Below are 22,369 nucleotides of genomic sequence, written 5' to 3'. Positions count from 1 at the left end.
TTCTGGAAAAGAGTGCCGCCCGCCCTCCGGGCACGCCTCATCCGTGGTCGCGCGCTCTCGCGCCCCGGGGGCTGCGTGGGCTCCAGAGCGAGGGCCCCCGCCGCTGGGAGGGGGCGAGCGCGCCCGGTTCACGTCGCCTCCACGCCCACCTCCTCCCGCTACGCGTCCACTCCCTTTCCCAAAGCTCAGACTCTCGGGCCGCCCTTATTGTTGGCCGCGTCTATCACTTTGTGGGCCGGTTGACATGAATGGATGGGCTAGACACACCTTCCAGCCTTCTAGAAGAAAAACAAAAAAAAAGTCCGGATCTGCATAGGGAGCGGGAGGGACTCCTCCGGCGCCCCCAGAGCCTACGCCGCGGGCCAGAGACACGCACAGCTTCCCCCTCCCACACTCACTCCTCCCATCCTTTAAAAAAAACGCCCAACCCAAATAAATAATATCGTTCCAAGCCTGGCGGCGTCCTCGGTGCCCTCTCCTCCTTCCCGGGCTCAGCGCGCTCCAGTTCTGCGGGAGGCTGCGACCGGAGGCGGCGGCGCGGTCCCGGTGCGGGGCGCTGAGCTAGAGGCGGGCGCGCAGGCGGCCCGCGGGCGCCGCACTATGCTCCCCAGCGCCGTGGCGGCCCACGCCGGCGCGTACTGGGACGTGGTAGCGTCCTCCGCGCTCCTCAACTTCCCCACAGCGCCGGGCTTTGGCAACTTGGGCAAGAGTTTCCTGATCGAGAACTTGCTGCGGGCTGGGGGCGCCCCGCCGCACGGGCTGCAGCCACCCGCGCACCACGGCTCGGCGTCGGCTCTAGTCGCCGCCGCCGCCACGGCCGCCGGCGCGCAGGTCCGGCCCCTGCCAGCCAGCCCCGTTCCCCTCAAGCTGTGCCCTGCGGCGGAACAAGTCAGCCCCGGCGGCGCGCCATACGGCACGCGTTGGGCTTTTCAAGTGCTCAGCCCCTCGGCGGACGGCGCCAGGCTGCCCGGCCGGGCTCCGGCGGATCGGGACTGTACCTTCCAGCCTTCAGCCCCAGGTGAGCTAGCTCTTCCCTCCCTAGCCGCGCCCGGCGCCTCCTGCCCCGCGGGGCCGGAATCCGGGCGCCCCGCGGTGCGCCCTGCGCCAGGGGAGCGCCGGCCCCAGCGCGCAGGAATCAGCTCTGGCTTGGGACCTTCCTAGAGCGTCTCGAGCTTTAGTGGTAGGTGCCACTTAGGGGGTAAAGAAGGTACCACCACTAACTGTGACACCTCCCCTCCCCCACCCCATACCGCCAGCTTCCTCTCGGTCTCCTTTCAACAAGTGGTAGGGCTACCTTGTTTTTCAGGCCTTTCCGGAGAAACCCTGAATGAACCTCATTGGGTTAGCGGGAAAGGGCAGCCCCGGTCCCAAGATCTCTGGGCTCGCTGGAGCAGTTTCACGGGGTTTCCCAAGTTGAGCGTTTCTGCCCGCCGGCTCCTGTCCTGCAGGCCGCGCGACACCAGCTCCGTGGGAAGTTCTTGGCCAGCAGAAGTTCGCGAGGCCCGCTTTGGGGGCTTTTCCTTCTCAAACTGTTGCGATGGCCGGGGCAGTTCAAGAACGCTGGCAAAGATGTTTGGAAGGAGAGTTGCGCAAACTTTTGGCTTTCTCCATTCTTTATATTTTGGATCACTAAGGCGCAAGGAAATCAAGACCGACTTTCTCTTTGTGCTGAGCCGAAACAGCTGAATTGGCACCTGAAATAGGAAATTCACCAATAAATGGGAATTTACTTACCCAAAGAAAGGCAGTTTTGGTTTGTTTTCATTTTCGGATAAAACCTAAGTGGTGTGATTGGGAAGAGGATGCGGACGGTTTAGTCAGATATTAGCTAAAGCATATGGAGAGGCAGCCGAAATGGGCAGTAAAAAAAAGAAGAGTCTCTTAAAACACTCAGAAGCTGAGATCCAGTTGGATTAATTTTTTTTTTTTGCTGCGTCCTTAGACGATCTTAACTCATTCTTTTAATCCCGATGGGTTTGTCCAGAATGACTAATAGACGTTTTTTCAGCAGATTCCATTGTCCCAGCAAACTGCCGGATCAAATTTATTGCTAATGGCTTTATAGAATTTAACATGTTTAGAACCTGTCCTGGTCTTTCAGTTTGAAGTGGTTACTAACAAAATGGAACAAATATAATTATATGAGCACCGGTCTCATTCTCATGGTGTAAAACCTAAACTCTAGGAAGCCTTGGGAAAGGAACAAACACAGATAAAGGCAGGGTTTATGTTCCTTGGAAATTTGGGCCACTCTGTTATTTCTGAAGTATTTGGAAAATTAGAAACGTATAAAGCAGGTTCACCTAGATAAGAGTTAGTAAATAATGTGTCATGAAAAATAACATTTTCGAAAAGAGTGGTGATTTGCCTAGCTTTTAGTGGTTTGGCATTGTGTTCATAGAAGTTATTTTTAAGGATTTTTAAATTGCTCCTGATCATGATTGGTTACTCAACCATTGAAAGTTACTTAATTTTCACCTTTGTAGATTTTACAGATTAAACTTAAGTAAACCAAATACAAATCAAATGCAGATAATTCAATAACTGAAAAAGAATTTTGTGTATCTGTTCCATTAAAAATATTGCAATTATTGGGTAAAGGTACTCCTAAGTACATTTTAAAAAATTTTCAAGGATATATTCATTCTTGTACACTTATTAAAGTGTCAAAATGCAAAAATGATTTTTTGGAATAAGAGTACAAGAATTTATATTTCTCTTTTAAGCGTACTAATATAGTGTAAGCATATATTTTCCCAATATTTTATTCCGTCCTCACTGAAGATTATTTTCCTCGGTTAATTTTCATTTGAACAAATAACCTTTTATTTAAAAAAATAAAAGCGCATTTAATTTTTGAATCTAGAGAAGTAGCTTAAGAAAGTTAAAACTCTCTATATTTGTTCCTACAAATATGCTGCTTAGAACCAGCATTTACATTCATTTATCTTTGTAATTTGACACAGAATGTAGTTTTCTGAACATTGCCCTAGTTTTATTTAAGTAACAGATTTTTGTCCTACCAAATGTTGTGGGAATTCTTTTCTACTGTGTAGAATTATGAAGTTATAATGAGTACTGACAAGGTTACTATCACCTGAAAATTAGCTGACTGATGACATAGTGATTGATGTTCTGTAGAGAATATAGAGGAGATAGAAGAGCTACTGTTTTTGGAAAGATAACAGTATTTCTTTATATTTCTGAAATGTGAGCAAACAACCGCTTCTGATCCTTCAGACACTTACTTTGGAGTGGATCACAAAATGTGATTTTTAGTCATTTCAGCATATTGACTACTTGCTTTTTTTTTCAACCTTAACTCATTGAGTGTACCAATCCAAATGTCGAATGAAAAAACCCCAGAGTTCTTTTTATTGGTGCCTTGGTGAAATACAGAACCATTTAACTAGGGGGCTTACGCCACTGCATGTAATTTCAGCTTCATTATCTTTGTTACCCATTTTTAATTATACCACATATTTCATTCGTTCAGCAAATGCTTACCGACTATCTCCCATGTGTCAGGCTCTGTCCAAGGCCAGTGGGATAGTCAGTGCACAAAACAGATGACTGTCTCTGCCCCTGTGGAGCTTATATTCCATGTTCATACTGCTCTATGGCTTACGAAGCATTTTCATAATTGTTAGCTGCTTTAATCTTTTTTTTTTTTTAAGATTTTATTTATTTTTGTGACGGAGAGAGACAGCGAGAGAGGGAACACAAGCAGGGGGAGTAGGAGAGGGAGAAGCAGGCTTCCCTCTGAGCAGGGAGCCCGATGCGGGCTCCATGCGGGGCTCCATCCCAGGACCCTGGGATCATGACCTGAGCTGAAGGCAGATGCTTAACAACTGGGCCACCCAGGCGCCCCTGCTTTAATCTTTCTAGTAGGCCAGTTTTTTCCTACAGTGATTTACTTCACTTGCTAATTTTTTTTTTTTTGTCAGAAGTAACAGTGAAAACTCCTGTGGATTTGTGAAAGAGAAAAAATCGCCCCATATTTTCGTATTCCTTATATTAGTCTTTTGTTGAATATCAGAAACTAGTAATAACCAATTCCATGTATCACAATAATAAATCAATTGTGATTTTGTATCTGAGCCCAGAAGGAAAGAAATTGGCCTTCCCGTTCATCTTCCTGTGGGTCTCTGCAAGGTGGTGACAGTTAAGCAATAAGATGGATTTACAGGTAATAAATGAGAGGATAGCTCTCAGTGCTTCATCCTTGAAAAGTGGCAAGTCTTTGGGTATTTGAAGTAGAAAAAAACACTCTGTAGCTATATGTCATCAAGTGGTTTATACAGAGTAGTGTGAAAACTTTAAAAATCAAAGGGCATTCCTCAAGGCTCAAGACGGGCACATTTAGTGCAATAGAAGGTAGTAAATAGTTCATCTCCAGGGTTGAATCTTTGGATCTGTTTTAGTTTATTAGGGGAAACCAGGAAGTTTTGCAAGTAAATTAGAATCATCAGAGATCCTTCCCCAAAAGTTTATTAATGTCATTATTTGGTGAATATTATGCTAGGTTAAAATATTCATGTTTTGTATATAAAAGGGAGTCTTGAAGTGTAAAAAGCTGAAAAATTTAAATTTCTCTCGGTTATGTCACCATTTTATTCAAAAATAAGTGGAAATAGCCTTGCTTTTTAATGACATTTGTCATTTTAAACATTTTTTTAAAATGTTTGACGTAAAGATAATTTCCTGAATGTAATTTATTTATTATTAAATCTACTCCTTAAGAGGATTAGAAAGCAAATGTTTCTTCTGGTAGGTGAGTCCTTTTTTTTTAAATCTTTTTTAAAATGATTTTATCAAATAAGTTGTACTGTATACTATAGGAGAGGGACCAGATCCATGTCATTTTTCTGGCCCCTTGTTAAGATTGCTTCTTACCATTAATACTTAATGTGCATTCTAGTTTTCTTGTCCACCTCCCAATTCCAGTTACTATTTACCTGTTAATCCATGACTCTGTCTTAAATTAATTGCACTTAGTTTTGTCTAGTCCAACTTGAAGACTTTGGGATTTTTTATTAAGCCAAAGTTTGTCACTTATTTTTGCTACCATTGTGCTTTAGATTTGTTCTGGCAAATTAAAATCACAGCATCTTGAACGTTGGTGATGCTGACCCAGAACCAGGACGGAGAATGGAGAATCCAGAGAAGGATAAGGATGGACCCCATTCCAGTAGTTCCTTCCTCAGGCCGTTACCTCAACCATCCTTTGGTGGAATTTTTAGATAATACTGAACCATATTCTTACTGCATGTGCATATTTTTTGTATTTTCTTAACATGTCTTTGGATTTATATTAACATATTAATAACTTCACACAGTTCGTGAGAATCAGCTCTGAACAAACTGTTCTATGTTCCCCAAGTTAATGAACTCCTTCAGATTCATGGAGAAATGACTAATAGACAGTCCCTTCCCTTCTAATAGTGATTCAGTAAGCCACCCTCTTTACAGAATAACCCGAGTTGGAGCTACACCTGAGTTGGGGTAGCAATTTATGTGCATTTAATTTGCCTCTGACTTTAGCACCTATCCCACTCCCAACCCCTACATATGCTTCTCTACCTTCTCTACTTCACTTTAACAATAAGGAATCTCAATCTGTTAACATGTATTGAAGCTATTGAGGTTTAATAATAAAACAGGTGTAAATCCAGCAGGCAAGTAGGAACATTTTAGAACTTTCCCCTGAACTCCTATTGACTTAAGAGATTTGAGGGATATTTTAAGAGGCACAATGGTTTGAATGCCCAGAAAATTGCATACACATTTATGCATAAGTAAACATAGGATTCAGAGAGTTTAGGGTTACATGCAGGAAGCCAAAGGATGCCATATGTTGTGGGCAATTTAAAAGGATTGTTGACAGTGATTTTATCCACATTTATTTGCCATAAATGGGCCTCAGATATTGGAACTGAAGCTGTGAATTAGACTCCATGGTATCCCTCTTTGAGTGTGCCTCCTTCCTCCTGTTCTTGTGTCTACCAGAAAAAAAAGTCTCCTTTGCTGTGAGAAATCACTTTATGCTTAGGTGTGCTGCTGAATAATGATAGAAATGGGAGCAACATGAAAGTAAGGGAAGCAACACAGGTAATAGATGTGTTCATAAAATACTTCGAGATGCTTTGCTATGAAAGTTTTTACAGAAGTGAAAGTTCTTATCTTTAACATATTTAAACAAATGTGTCCTTAGGTGTGTGTGTGGGGGGGTGGTGGTGGTGAAATATTTCATTTACACCTCACTCAATCTGTTTTCCACCACACTATTTCTGTTGTTGATATTGTTTATAACTTTAAAATATATCTTATATCTTTTTTTAAAAGATTTTATTTATTTGACAGAGAGAGAGAGCACGTGCAGAAGCAGGGGGAGCAGGAGAGGGAGAAGCAGGCTCCCTGCAGGGCAGGGAGCCGGATGCGGGACTGTATCTCAGGACCCTGGGATCGTGATCTGAGCCAAAGGCAAACACTCAACCGACTCAGGTGCCCCTTATTATATCTTTCAAGGGGACTTGATTTGTAGCTCTTAATACAGCGTTTGTCTACTTAATCTTGGATTAACAGAGGCTCTAAATAAAGTTTTTTCCTAATTACAGTGATTTTTTTTTTAATAGTGAAGGTACACAGTTTTTAAGCCAGTTAAGTAAGTATAAGTTTTCATTCAAATACACCTGGAGTCTGTCAGGAATAAAAAGGCAAATTGGAAAAAGAAACAATATGATTTTTATCTAGGAATGCTTGTTAGAATCCTTATTTAAGACTTCATTAGATCATGCTTTTCTATTTTATACTCTCTTAGTAAGAAATTGGATTTTTGCCTTAATGTATAATATGCTTACCAGACCCTTGTATATTTTATTCCAAAATATTTTATTTTACTTTCAGTAATGTTTCCACTTCTAATGAAATCTTTCCCTTTTATTCTTTTTAGCCTCCAGTCAGTACTTGATTTGGCAATGCTGAGTGATTCTCACTTTATATAAAGTTACCATAACTGATCCCACTTTTAATAGCATTATTCATTTTGTCAACCAGCTATTAGTTGGGAATATTTCAGGGGCACATTTTTGTGAGTTATGTGAACAGTAAACTGAAGGCACTAAAATTCTCTCTGAAGTCAAAGATCAAAAAGCCTCTAAAGTTTTTAGACTTTTGTTTCAGAACCAAAGCATCTGGGAAAAGGAAAGAAAAAAAATTCACGTCTTTTTCTATATTACTGAATACTTGATTGATTCCCTTCTTATTTATCATTATTCTGAAGATGAGCTAGGTTTTTCACTTTTCTTTCACGTTTAGGCACTTTGCCATAACAACCTTACTTTTATTAATTCAAAGTGGCCGTCAGAAATAGAATATACGATATATACATTTTTACCAGTCCTCTTGAGAGGACTCAAAATTTCTTGTTCTTTAAAATGTTAAATCTCTGACAACTTTTAAAATTAAAGTATGTGGGGATGCTTGGGTGGCTCCATCGGTTAAGTGTCTGACTCTTGATTTTGGTTCAGGTCATGATCTCAGGGATGTGAGATAGAGCCTTGCATCAGGCTCCGCGCTGGGTGTGGAGCCTGCTTAGGATTCTCTCTCTCTCTCTCCCTCTGCCCATCCCACCTCGCTCTTACGTGCACATGCGTGCTCTCTCTATTTTCAAAAAGAAAAAAATTGAAATGTGTGAAGGAGTTAGGTTATTCTTTGGGAAGATTTTTGTACATTAGAAGAGAATAAAAACCATGACTGCTAGCATATTTCTTAAAGAGACTATCCTAGGGCTGGTTTGAGTTTAGGTATATTGTACAAATTCTATAGTTATATTGGATCTGAAACCAAAAGACAGTCCTATTTAAGGCAGGAAAAGAGGCACTCCTGTTTGTTTACATATTTTCTATAGGTGCTTTTGCATTACAAATTGAATAGTTGCAACAGAGACCTGCGGCCTGCAAAGCCTGAAGTATTTTCTATAGTAAAAATTTGCCAACAATTCCTCCAAAGCAAAAATGGCAAATTGGGTAAATTTAAAAATACAGTTTTCTGAGCTGGTTTTAGTGGCATTTCTATAATTTTAAAGCCTAGATTCAAGTCTAAAGTCTTTATATTATTGATTATATAATCATAATTCCTAGAAGCTCCTTAAGCCTCCGTTTCTTTATTTCAAAATAAGAACAGAGATTAGAGTCAGCATTTGACTTTCAAACACAAACTGCAAAAGCCCACTGATAACATACAGGGAAATATGTGAAAGACTCCTTCCCATCATTCAACCATAAGCAAAATATTGGTAAAAAGGGTATTGCTGTATAAAAAGCCATCTCAAAGCTTAGAAGCTTAAAGGAACAATTTATTATTTTCTCTCACAGTCCCATGGGTTGACAGGGCTCTGCTGGGTGGTTCTCACTTGAAATCTCATTACAGTTTGATGGCAGCCGGAGCTGTGGTCTTCTGAAGGCCCAGCTGGGCTGGATGTCCAAAATGGCAACCCACATGGCTGACTGTTGATTGGGTGCTCAACTAGAGCTGTTCCAGCAATCCACACTTGGACTTTCCAAGTGTCTTGGGCTTCTAATAGCATGATGCTTGGGTTATGAAAGGGAAGGTTCTAAGAGCAAACACTCCAAGAACCCCAGACAGTGGCTGCAAGGCTTCTTGTGGCCTAGGTATGGAAGTTCCAGAATGTCACTTCTTCCATATCCTTTGGTCAAACAAGGCAGCAAGACCATCCCAAATACAAGGCAAGGGGAAGTCGGGACCCTACCTCTCAATGGAAGGAGTGCCAAATAATTTGCAGCCGTTTAAAATCTGCCACAGGGTGAAATCAGGGTAACCATTATCAGAGACAATTCTTGCCAGGGCTGTCTCCTGCTAGAGTAGCCCAGTGCAAGAATTAGTCACACAGAGTTGTATAGCTCAGAGCTCAAGGAGTCTTCATTAAGGCTTTTAGAATTTGAGAGCTACAAATGCTATTCTGTTATATTATAGTCTCCTGTGATATCGACTTGATAGTGAAAAGAGCAATGGGTCTCCTCAAATTTAGCTCAGTTTTTCAGAGCTGCTATGGAGACGTCTTGAAGGGAGAAGTAGCAGAGGTAGTGATCATATTTGCTGATTGCAATGAACTGGGGCCCCACAGCTTGAGAAGAGGCCAGCCCCTACTCACCTGCTGGTGAGGTGAAGCTAGAGAAGATGCTAGCGGCAGTGTCCAAACAGAGGGTTGTCATCACCTATTCTTACGTTATAACTGCAGGGGGATCCTCCCATGTAGCCCCACCTTGCTCCACCACATCGAACCCAGTACTGCCAGGTGAATTTTCCTAAAATAGAGCTTCGTCATATTACCAAGCTACTCGGGGAAACCTTATTTATCCCCATTTGACGATTAAATCAAATAAAAATACTCTGTTCTTCAACGCCTTCATTCCATCAGCAGCATTTAGCTCTTCCAACTACATTCCTTAACGTTCAGTCTTTGGGCCTTGTGCCAGCAGTCGGGCTGGTTTTCTTAACCTCACCCCCCTTCCTTTCGTTCATGCCACCTTTCCTTGTTGGAATGCCTTCTTTCTCATCCTTTGCCGTTCTATTTAAATACCTTCCAAATTAAGGTGTGGATTAAGATGTTGTTCCTGATTAAAGCCCTCTTTGACAAAGCCTTCTTAACAATAAACTTTTCTTTTTACTTCTCTATTTCAGTGGAAGTCTTGACCATGCTGCTTTTTATGCGTTGTCTCGCAGCTGATCTCAAATTACATAATGATGGCAGGAGTAAAGGCTAACATTTATTGAGTGCCTGCTGTGTCAGACATTGTTTTGTGTTCTTTTCAGTGTTTCCCTCCTGGCGATGCATTGTAATGACCTGGGCAGCTTTTGAAACAATGCCGTGCTAAGGAGCCCACCCTTAGCCAGTGTGATTTAGCCCCATTGGTGTGTGGCCTGGGCATCCGTATCTTTGAAAAGCACTCCAGGTAATTCTAGTGTGTATTCAGGGTTGAGAACCAATGGTTAGGAAAATGCACCATATGAATTTTTTCAAATCTCATCTCTTTCTTGGGGAATGCCTCAGATTTTACAGAACAAAACTAACTTTGGAGAACAGAAAGATTCGCATTTCATTTCTTTGACCAGCAGATGTAAATCTGTAAGTTAAGAAGCACTAAGTAGAAATTCTAGGGAAGGAAACGGTCCTTTTTCATCTTTGTAATCCCCATACACAGTACACTGTGTGGCACTTGATAGAGATGCAGTAAATATTATTTGCACAGAATTAAAAGGATAGAATCAAACAAGTAGACACTACACTTGATTTATCTTCTCATGAGCTGTACCAGAACATTAAGACCTTTGTTTTTCTGTGTCTGAAATACTCATTGAGGAAAAAAAATGTGGACTTCTGTTGTTTTCTGATGAGCAGGAAGATAAAGGATGAATTTAGTTAACTTGCTTTCCCTTGTGACTGAAGGCAAATTTGCATGTGGATCACATAAATGAATTCCTTCCAGGTTGTGTGATAAAATAAATCACACCTCATTAGGTAAGTGATATTTCTTAGGTCTTAGTACGCAGGGCATCTGGTTGCCATTCTTTGGAGTCTCGTTTTTGGGTCCACTCTATTCCAATTGTGTATTATTTTAGATTTAGAAGTTTAGATTTCTTTATTCCCGGTGTCCATGTACCAGGCACTTGAAGAAGGTCATTTAAAACCATTTTTAAAAAATTACTTAATTCCCTGTTATTTCCTGGAGGTCTGTTTTGACCCTTTGATTGCCTTAGTAAGACATCTTGGAACTTTTTCTCATTTCTCCTCATCCTTAAAAGATGCTGCCAATTGGCATAGCATTGCGGTGGACTCCTGAAATTTATTTGAAGGTTTTATTAGTGGTCTTTGGTATTCTTTCTTTGAAACGTCAACTCAAGTCAGTTAGTACCACAGTTTTGCACTGACAATAAAAAGAATGTGGTTTCACCCCTTTTAAATACCTATTGTTCTGCTCCATCAGTGAAAGAGTGAAAATAACAACAGAAAAGCAATTTAAAAATTATTGCTTGCTTTCTAAACAACAGAATTTTGAAAATGATTTATCTGTAGGTAGGCTTGTAACCATCCTTGGGTATGAGATGCTTGTATCACAGAACCATCTAGTTAAGTTTAAAAAGAAATCAGGTCATTCACCATTAAGTTGGCTTGAAGTTCCCACCTTAATTAAATATTCAAAATAGTTAATAGATATTTTGATTCTGTGGCTTCAGTTAAGTCAGAACATCTGATTAAGAAGTGAAAAGTTCATGAGGTTTTCTGTGAATAAGTGATTTTAGTCATTTGGATTCAGACAGTTCAGTTCCAAGAATTTTAAGTGATTTGTTTGTGACTTGTAGCAGATTCCCACAGAAACTGGAAACTAGATTTGTCAGTGGGATACAAAATTGGGAGTATCCTGAAACGTGTGCTGACAGAACCTGACATCATGCTGTAGCACCTGACAGCATGCCTTTTTTTTTTTTCCCCCCATAGGAAGGACCATTTGTTTTTCTCTTATGGAAAACTTGGCAGATAGTCCCTTTTCTGGGTTCCAGCTCTGGCAGTCTCTGCATGAAATCCTTATCTTTCCTGGCTAATAACTATTATGCTAACGTATTTATGTTTCTCTTGTCCTTTTAAAAAAAATTTGCTGAAAAGAGTACTCATCACATTCCAGATGCATACCCAGTTGAGGCTGAATGCTAATGAATGAATGAGAAAGCATGTGCTAAATTCATAGCTAGTCCAGTGCCCCGTGTGTAGCAGACACTCCTTAAATATTATTGTCATAAATATCGTTCAGTAAGCCCATGACAGATTGTTCCCAATAGGATCAGTGATAAAGTGACTGCATTTAGATTGCATTGATGGGCTTTGAAATGCATATCATCCAGGGTGAAATTGCCTTGTTTTCTGCCTTTTTCAGAGCATCTTCTGAGTAGTTCTTAATAGCTTACAAAAGTTTTATTTATTTTTTTTGGTTTTTTTTTAATTATGTTATGTTAATCACCATACCTTATTACATCATTAGTGTTTGATGTACTGTTCCATGATTCATTATTTGCGTAAAACACCCAGTGCTCCATGCAGAACGTGCCCTCTTTTTTTTTTTTTTTTTTTTTAAAGATTTTATTTATTTATTTGACAGAGAGACAGCTAGAGAGGGAACACAAGCAGGGGGAGTGGGAGAGGGAGAAGCAGGCTTCCCGCTGAGCAGGGAGCCTGATGCGGGGCTTGATCCCAGGACCCTGGGATCATGACCTGAGCCGAAGGCAGACGCTTAACAACTGAGCCACCCAGGCGCCCCAGAACGTGCCCTCTTTAATACCCATCACCAGGCTAAAGTTTTAACAGGTCTGTCAACTTGTTACTTTGTTTTTATCACAATTGAGTTTCCTTTTTTGCTCATTGCTTTAAAGAGCATGTCATTTACAAAAATTTAGAAGTGTAAGATATATTTTTAAATGCATTTCATTGTTTATTTTATTTTATTCATTTTTTTTGCATTTCATTGTTTTAAATGGTTATTTCCACGTACCATTTGACACCCCTGCAATCACATGCTCAGCTGGACTAGCATTTGACTTATGTCAAAGTAGGCACATGTTAAAAAAAAGAAATGGAGCACTTAATTGGAATTTCACAGCAATTTTCACATAAGCCAGCTTAAACAAGGTGTATTTATGCATGGAAATCAGGAATCAACTAATCTGTGTAAATATATGTATGTCAAAGAGATGATTTTTAAAATGGTGAAGAAATTCTACGCAATAGAACCTGAAGCCTGGTCATGTAACATGTAGTTCCTTAGCCACACGAGTTTATTACTGTAGATAACATGTTATTTTGATTGCAGTTTTACTTTATTAAGATAAGATAATATATAGTAATATAACAAAGTATTCAGTAAAAACTTTTTATGGTTAAATTTAACACTAAGATCATATATCTCAAAACTTCATTTATCACAAATGAATTTAATTGATCACTAGTCTCAAATGAACCATTCATTTTTTTAGATCTTTTATCTCTCTATTTTTAGGGCCATAGGGTTAGACTGAGAAACATCTTGGCTAGAATAGTAAAATTTGTAATTTGCACGTATTTTGCATGGTTATGGTAACAGTATCACTAGTGTACTTATTTTCTACACTTTATATTAAGTAAAAATATTTCTTTTATGTGTGTTTTTCCAGCTATCATGATGTTTCATTGTATGTATGTAAATGCAGCATTGCATTTTGTGCTAAACAGCACAATAGCCGTAACTTAATTATTTATGGAGTGTTTATTTTGGAGCTGAAATGAGTTAACAGAAATGCTTGAGAATAAACATAATATGACAGCTTTTATACATAAAAATAGATTTTCATTTTTCAAAGTACTTCATGTAGTCCGAGAATAATGGAAAATGTAACTGCCTAAATAATGCCATTTTATTGTAACATAAGATGTTAAATTAAAATGAATGATTTATCATTTCTTTGATGGTTTTATAGTTAATATTAGAATAACTTATAACAGTGAAATTAAAAACAAGTTTTATAGGCTGCCTGGGTGTCTCATTTGGTGGAGCGTGCAACTCTCTATGTCAGGTCATGAGTTCAAACCCCACATTGGGTGTGGAGCCTACTTAAAAAGCATTTTTTTTTTAAGTTTTATAGTACTTTTGAACACCAAAATGGATTTCCTTTTCATACTTTGCTTAGTTGCTATGTTTTCAAAATACCATTTTTTAAAAGATTTTATTTTTAAGTAATCTCTATACCCAGTGTGAGGCTCAAACTTACAGCCCCGAGATTAGGAGCCACACACTCCACTGACTGAGCCAGCTGTGTATGCCTCAAGATATTATTAAGACAAACATTTTATTATTTGAAAAATTCGATATTGAAAAGCTGAGAACATGAATATTGGCAACTTTCCATTATATTATGATTTATGATTAATTTGCAATTTGAAGGCATTAAGAACCAAAATTCTTATTGGGCAATGCACTTATTTTTATATAGCCTGCAAAAATATTGGCGAAAATAAACACATGCTTATCAATTGGTTAAAATACAAGTCTGAAATTATTGTGTTCTTGAAAAATGTATATTTTCATATCAAAATAATATTCACTAAATAATGATTAAGATAAGAAAAAAGTTGCCATTGAATATGTAGGGAGAGTAATAAAAATATTTATTTTCAAGTGGACAGTGGAGATAAAGGACATTCCATCACCACAGATCATTCTCTTGGACAGTGTTGCTCTGGGATATTTTAAATAAAGGAATACTTGCTACATATAATTATGACCACACAGAAAATTAAGTTTGGTTTTGATCCATTGAGTCTTTCCAACATATCTTCCAAATCTTGATTAAACTATTTGGCGATCTCTTTGGCAGATAAAGGCTACTTTAGAATGACTTTAATTTCAGTAAAAGTTATAACTAGTTAAGTAAAGGCTCAGAAAATGAAGTGACTTTCGGGAAAATGGAATTTTGAATATTGTCTGAAAGAAATGACTCATCAATGAGATCAATGCTTTCTCCACAGCATCTTCCAAACCTTTTTTCCTGACTGCCCCGCCATTCTACTCGGCATGCTGTGGTGGGTCCTGTCGGCGCCCTGCATCCCCCACTGCTTTTGCAAGTAAGTTTTTATGCTTCATCAGCAATGCCTCAGTTATTCTGTAAACCAAAGCAGCAGGATTTAATGTGCTCTGGAAAACTAATTGGTAATGCAATGGCAAGGAGCTAAATCCTCACTAAAAATCACAGCGATCCTATTCAGGAGGTTTCCAGAGATTTATCAGACCTCAGCACACTGAGCAATTGTGAGCAGTTTCTAATGGCATTGAAACCCAGGGCTGACACACCAAGGAAAGCAACTTGTTTTCCATTTGATATAAAAGATCTCAGAGGGACCAGTTTGGCTCTTTCTGAAATGTGTAGCAATACTCATTTAGAGAAGAAAAAAAGGAAGGAAGGCTAAGAAATAGTGCTGTGTAAAATTTCCATTCAGCTTAAAATGTGACACAGAACTGGGTGTCCATAGAAAATAATTGAAATTGTCCAGGTTGTAAAAGGAGATAAATAACTCTTCTTTATGATCTTGAAGAAAACCAACCGGAGTTGTAGGAAATATTTTCAAGAGAACTTCTCCTTGAACATTACAAAATTTAAAGTGTCCAGGGCTGAAGTGAGAACGACAACTTGGAAAAACTTTCAGAGGGTGCACGCACACACACACACTCACATACCCAAAGAAAACAATGTCAAACTAAAAAGAAATTAAGTTCACCTTGATCTTGAGATTTCTAGGTCAAATAAGAATCTGTAGGCAGAGAATCTGAGTTTATGAAAAAGAAGTCCAGTAAAGGGGCACATTTATTTCAGCTGCCCAAGAGAAAACATTTATTCAGGTTAACCCCTCTGTCAGGCGAAAAGTGAAATCTGAGTTGAGTTAGGCTGAAGTACAGAGCTCTATCACGGTTGAATTCAGGTCCCTGCTGCCTCTCTGTTCATGTGTTTTATGAATGTTTCAGGAGAGCAGTTGCTCAACAGAATGATTCCTGACAAGTGAGGCAGCAAATGCTGGCCATTTAATGAGCTGCAGGCTTCTGAGCATCTCTTTAGGGGGCTGATACTTTCCCACAGAGCACTTTACATGGCAGGGGCCCAGCCACAATGGGTGACAGACCCGTGACCAATCATCACTTTCACTTGACTCATCCACACGCGACCTCACCACGATTTTTCACTGTGCAGATGAACTTTAGGAGCCATTTCACATGGAAAAGCCTCGGGCAAGGGTCAGTTGCCCTTTTGTACGGTCATAAAGCAAGGCTCTGTGTGTCCATCTTTTCTCCTGTCTCACATTCCGAGTGAATTTCTGGACACCATTTAAAGCACTTGACTGAAAAATAAAGCAGTGAATGAAACTGACTTTTATAGACTCATTCTAGCTCATCTTCCCATATAACCCTGTCCACCTGAAAAGGGATTTAGTGGATGAGCTGAGTGTATACAGGACTTGCTGAATACATAGAGCCCATTATCAACTCTGGGGATTGTTTATTAACCAGGACTGATACACCACTATTTTGGAAGTGACCTATTAATTGTCCATTTAACTAGAATGTATTGATTCAAATAGAAAAATAGAAAACCATGACTAAACCTTTTACTCGCTCCTTCAAGGTGGTCTCCTATGCGGGCAAGTGAAAAGTGTTGTGCAAATTAAGGATACATTTGTCACCATGGATTAGAGTATCAGGAGAAGGCTGCTAGAGTGGAGCGTCAGTCCCAGATTAGCTGATACCATGGCATAGTGGCATCTCTGGAATTAAATCTTTGGTGTTGCATCTCCAGGGTAGAGATTGAAAGAGATCCCACACCTAGTTACGGTCACTCCACCTTGGTAGGATACTGGACTTCCATTTAGAGAACCTCTGGCAGTGTAGGTCAGGTAAGTGGAAATGGATAAAAAGTCCTGTGTAACAGGTGGACATTCATGTATGTATGCATGTATATGTTTATTCATTTTTAGCAGTGTTTTTGTAAGAGTCTCTAAACCCAAAAAGTGCACTAAGGCCTGGGCCAGTTTGATCAATAGAGCACATAAGTAACTCTAAAGACATTTCCTAGAGAACTTCATCTTTTCAGTTGCTTGAAAAAATTACTTCAAGCAAGACTCATTTTCCTCCATCTGCCTCTCGGTTCTTCGCACTTCATGCCTTTGGCATAACATTGGTGAATTGTGGTTTCTCTCCCTGGAGGCTTATAAAGTCCTATGTTTATCTTTTTTTATTTAATAAAACATGGGGTAAATCAGCACAGCTCAGATCAAGCATAGAGAACACTGTACTTGGTTTGTTTTCATTTCTGAAGTTGGCATTTTAAAACTCTTGAGAGATGCCACAAGTGTTTTTAATAAACTTTGGTGTCTCATTAGTTATAAATCTGAAATGAATTTTTTATTTTTTTGTTTATAATGTTCATCGTATTAGCAGCAAATAATAATGAAATGGTGGATTTATGCTGTCATTAAAGAATTTTACATAAATAACCATGATACTAAGGAACGCTAATAAGGCTTATATCTGCACAGTACTCTTTATTATTTAAGGCATTTACTAGATTTTCTTTTTTTCTTCTTTCTTTAATAATAAGAACAATTTTTATGCCTAAGCATTAAATTTTTTTTCCATCACACAGAAGAAGGAAAATGAACTGTTCAAGTAATCTCATATTAAATTTCAGCCAAAATGTGCTGACATGTGTGGACAGTCAAAATCAAGGTTTATACTAAACGTTTTAATAAGCAATGAAATCTGTGGTCCTCATCATTGTTTCACAATATTGAGTTCACTCTTTCCAAAGCATAGGATCAGATCAACAGGTTCATAACTAGCAAGTAAAATATCATTTTGACTCTTTTAACATGATTCACTTGTATAAAATTGATTTCATTTTTCTTGTTAACCTTTTAGATTTATGATTACCTTGTTGTTGCAATGTGGAAACAATCATTCCTCCAGTGCCCTTCTCACGTATAATAAATGGTTTAATGGGCTCTTTAAGCACAACCCTGACAGTGGGGAAAAATTAAAAGGCAGTGGTAAAGTTCTCCCCTCCCCCAGAGTAGTGGAAGGAAAATCTTTGATATTACATCCATAAGGTTCTTTTCAAAATCACATTTCTCAGCTAAGATGAAATGGAAAGTCGTGGAAATTATGCGGAGAATGACCTTAAAAAAACAACAACAATGACCTGAAAAGGTACAGGAGTCTTAATTATGTAGAATAGCTAATTGAATTAATCAGATAATTATTTCACTTTGTCTTTGAGTACCCAACTTGAATGCGATCTTTCAAAAATTTTATGCATTAAAAGACAAAGTTTAAATTTGAAGCAACGTTTTGAAAATCTGAACAGGGAAATATTCTTCTGGGACACACTGCTCTGCCTTTTCCTTGGGAGATGTTCTTATATTCTTTTTTTTTTTTTAAGATTTTATTTATTTGACAGAGAGAGCCAGAGAGCACAAGCAGAGGGAATGACAGAGGGAGAGGAAGAAGCAGCAGGGAAGGGCTCTCAATCCCAGGACCTTGGAATCATGACCTGAATCAAAGACAAATGCTTAACCGTCTGAGCCACCCAGGTGCCCCTTATATTCTACATCTTAAGATCATGTTACTCTTTTCTTCTCCTGGCTAAACCTTAGGAGAACATAATAATACTCTCCAAATTTGAATTTAGGATTTTGTTGAATGCAGCAGGGAAGGGCTATTACTTTTATTGTTGAGAATGTAGGTTGTTCCGGTGAGTGTCACTGTCAAAGATGGGCGATGCTCTGATTAGTATTCTTGCCATCTGACCTGACTGTGTTCTCTTTCACTGTTATCAGCTGGAGTGCTGGGTGCCCCGAGAAAACTGACAAGACCTGCGGCAGTCCTTCTGTAAGGATTTATCATTAGCACTCTAACATCTTCAGAGGGGTGGAGCATTTTGTGCTAATAGAGAAAGAAGCATGATTATTTTGTTGAAAACATAATCAGGCTTGTGCAGTAAGTTGAATATAGGTTTTGACTTCTCAGGAGTGAAGGGAGGGGTGTTCCAGAGATAAATGACACTCGGTCAACCAGGAAGAATGTTTCAAGGAGTCAGAGACTCGAAGACAAGAGATTTTCCAAGTTGATGGCTGTATTCAACAGTTCTGCAGAGGCAGTGAACATATTTGAGTAACTTTCCAGGAATGGAGTTCCCTTTCTCCCCAAATGTGTTCATAAGTAGTGGAGGCTGGGGGATGGGAAGCAGAGCTACTTAGTGATAGAGGGTGCTCGTTCCTGATCTTGTCTACAGCCCTCGCCTGAACATACCGTAACATCTAATGGGGCAGCTGATAAAGTCCTGATTTGAGATTCCCCACAACCAGTGCACAAGTACAAAATAGAGGAGGGAGAGAATTGGCTGAACATAACAAAGAAGGAAAGGGTTGTACTTTTAGCTCACTATGTGTCTACAGAATGATATGGGGATGTTGGATTATGCTTTTAGAAATACAATACCCAGAACAAGGGAGATAATAGTTGTACTAGCCTCTGTAATGGTCAGACAACCTACACCTGTCCAGTGCTGGAGCCCCACTTTAAAAGGCACAGTGAGCACATTTGTATATAAAACCGTGTCCGGAAGTAGCAACTAAAATGGTGAAGGGTCTCTATGCCTGGTCATGAATTTTCTAAAGCGATTATGTTTGGCCTGGAGAAGAGAAATAATAGGGAGAACCTGAGCGTTATCTTCAAATTAGATATACTGCATTCAGTATAGGTGTAAAGGATTGAATTGGGGCCAATGAGTGGAGTTTAATGGAAATTGAATTTGGCTTAATATTAGGGAAAGGTTTTTAGCAAATCAATATGGTTATATGATAATGAAGTATTGTAGCATTCCCAAATACTAGATTATATAGAGAATGGAAAGTAGACTTCTAGTTTTAATGGGGCAAGTTAGGGAAGTTCTATATCTTCTCTCTCCACACTTCAGATCCACAGGAATTATATAAAATACACGTACACCCTACATCCTCACACATGAAAGTATGAAGGGTTCCATTAGTTTATCTTATGCTCTATTTCTCTGTTGTTCCCCACCTCGTCCCCACCCTCCCCCGTGTCATTTGTATGATAGTGTCATTTACACAGAGCACAGCTCCAGTTGGAATGCCCTTCCCCAGCCCCATTACACACAGGGGTTCCCTGTAGGATGGTGCATAGGGCCATCTCAGGACCCAGGGAATCATGCCTTTGAAACTTTTCTATCCTTGGTCACTCTGCCACTTTAATATGACTCTTTCCACCTCCCGACCTCTTTGTCTGCCCACTTATAACTTTGACAGTCTTTGGTATAATTATAAAGAGCATCAGTTGACCTCACTCTTCTTTGATATGTGACCTCCAGGGCACAACTTAACTTTTTGGAGCCTTAGTTTTTCCCTATGGAAAATGGAGGTGATAGTACCCCCCTCTGGGGATTGTTGTAAAGATGACATGACATGCTACATGTAGGGGCCACATACAGTAGCCCCTGCTGAGCCCCACATATATGGAAGCCACGGTACAAAATCATCATCATCATCATCATCATCATCATCATAATACTCCCAAATTGGTAGAGCCTGTAGCACCTTGAATTGGTGGCCCTGGCTTTTATTTATTTATTTATTTATTTATTTCTATTTTTTTTAAAGATTTTATTTATTTGACAGAGAGAGACACAGCGAGAGAGGGAACACAAGCAGGGGGAGTGGGAGAGGGAGAAGCAGGCTTCCTGCTGAGCAGGGAGCCCGATGCAGGGCTTGATCCCAGGACCCTGGGATCATGACCCGAGCCGAAGGCAGACGCTTAACGACTGAGCCACCCAGGCACCCCGGCCCTGGCTTTTAAAGCCTCTTTTCTACATGCCTTAAATTCTGTATCTGTTTATTTTTATTTTTTATATTACTCATTTGTTTATGCCATGGTCTGCAGTTATTTATCTCGCTGTGTTGTGGCTGGCTGTATACCTCTCGGACCTCTCCTAATCAACTGTGAGCACCTGAGAGATGGATTGGCTTCATCTTCAGTTGTCACTCAGCAACATCCCCATCACTCCACCAGATTATTCCCGGGGGTGCCTGAGTGGCTCAGTTGGTTAAGCGTCTGCTTTCAGCTCAGTTCATGATCCTAGGACCCTGGGATTGAGCCCCACATCGGCCTCCTTGCTCAGCGGGGAGCCTGCTTCTCCTTCTCCCTCTGCCTGCAGATCTGCTTACTTGTGCTTTCTCTCTCTCTGTCAAATAAATAAATAAAATCTTTAAAAAAAGAGGATTATTCCCAAAAAGGTTGCTACAATGTTTGCTTTGTTTTCCTTAGAAAGTAGAACCAGACTTAAAATGCAGACTAGAGATGAATTATTTGTCCATAACTCTATAGTAGCCTATTTTATGTTTATTTTTGCCTTTTCAGTCTCTTCTCTGCATGTTTACTTAGTTATAAACATAGTATGTGTCTTATTTATCATATGCAGTATAGTGTATTTTCTTTGCTACTGCCTGCTTGTCGCAGTTCTCATCTTTAATGGTTCTTTAAAATTTCACCAAGTAGTTATAGCATCATGTCCTTACACGTTTCTTTACCTTTGGATATTTATGTTTCTTTCCCCAATTTTTAATACATATGGCTATAATAATGATAGATTATATACATTTACAAATTAAAAATACCAGAATCAAAATGTCAAGTGATAGGGTGTGGTGGAATTTGAGGGCACAATCATTGGGCTGTATAGGAGATGCCCTGTAGTCCACGCTCACACACTGGTCCAGGACAGGGTGCAGAAGCCTGTAGTCTCAGACAGGAGGTCTGTGTTTACAAGTGTTTCTTCCCTTCTGTTTTGACATGTGATATCTGAGTAAAGAAACAGCATAGCACAGAGGAAGGAGCCAAACATTTGGATTCAGAAGGTCCTGCTACCAGCTGAGCTCTGTGTTCTTGGTGTGGCTTTGGACCTTAACAGCCCTGAATACTTCTTCATCTGTACGGAGGATGTCTGTGACATATGGTTCTTATAAGAATCTAATGAAAACCAACAAGCAAAAGTAGATAGATTCGTGGAATCCTTACTGTGGGCCAGGCACTGAAATTTTCTTGTGTTAGGTCATCGAATCCTTAGAGCAACCTTGTGAGATAAGCTGAAAAAGGCTGAGTAACTTGCTTTGTCATACAGGTAAGTGCCATGATCCAAACCCAGTTCTTCCATATTACACATTCCAAACTCCTTTGTCCTGGCCTTCCTGGAGAGAGATCACACCAACAGATGAATCTCGTAACTAATGCAGAAGGCCCAATTCCACAGTCTCTACACAAAGGAAAGTTCAGAGAAGAAGATTTAGAAAAAGAACATATTGAGATATTTAGAATATTTTTTATTATTGACCAATATTTCATAAAACTACTTAAATCTTTGATAAGGAAGCAGTGAATCCAGTTGTCAAAACCTGACTTCAAGGTATGGCCTTGGCATGTGACAAGCAAAAAAAAAAAAAAAAAAAAAAGCTGTAGATGGAGAATTAACAGAATTGTAAGATCTCATACAATGAATCGAAAGAGCACCAATAAAAGTAGACCTTTGTAAAAAAATTAGGCTTGACTACATCCCAGGAGCTATGGCATTTCTGAGGAGATGGAAATGTTACAGAGCTGGAAGGAAAGAGAGAGAGGCCAGTCCTTCTTGCAAGGTGAGGATGAAACAGAATGAGGTGTAAGCCAGGGCTGAGAGACTCACTGGGAGATAATCTGTAGTCTTTTAG

General features: G+C 39.7%; 1 protein-coding gene across 1 annotated transcript in view; it reads left to right on the top strand.

Moving 5' to 3' along the window:
* The first annotated feature begins 210 nt into the window (after window positions 1-210).
* DBX2 (developing brain homeobox 2) overlaps window positions 211-22,369 on the top strand; it is a 35,306-nt gene continuing 13,147 nt past the window's right edge. The window contains exons 1-2 of the mRNA XM_036080058.2: window positions 211-1,018; window positions 14,573-14,668. Coding sequence (XP_035935951.1) covers window positions 601-1,018; window positions 14,573-14,668 — 514 coding nt within the window. The 5' untranslated portion in view covers window positions 211-600. The remainder of the gene's footprint in view (window positions 1,019-14,572; window positions 14,669-22,369) is intronic.

This window comes from Halichoerus grypus, chromosome 6 (genome assembly GCF_964656455.1).
Source record: "Halichoerus grypus chromosome 6, mHalGry1.hap1.1, whole genome shotgun sequence".
NCBI lineage: Eukaryota > Metazoa > Chordata > Mammalia > Carnivora > Phocidae > Halichoerus > Halichoerus grypus.
This window is presented reverse-complemented; position numbering and strand designations above follow the sequence as displayed.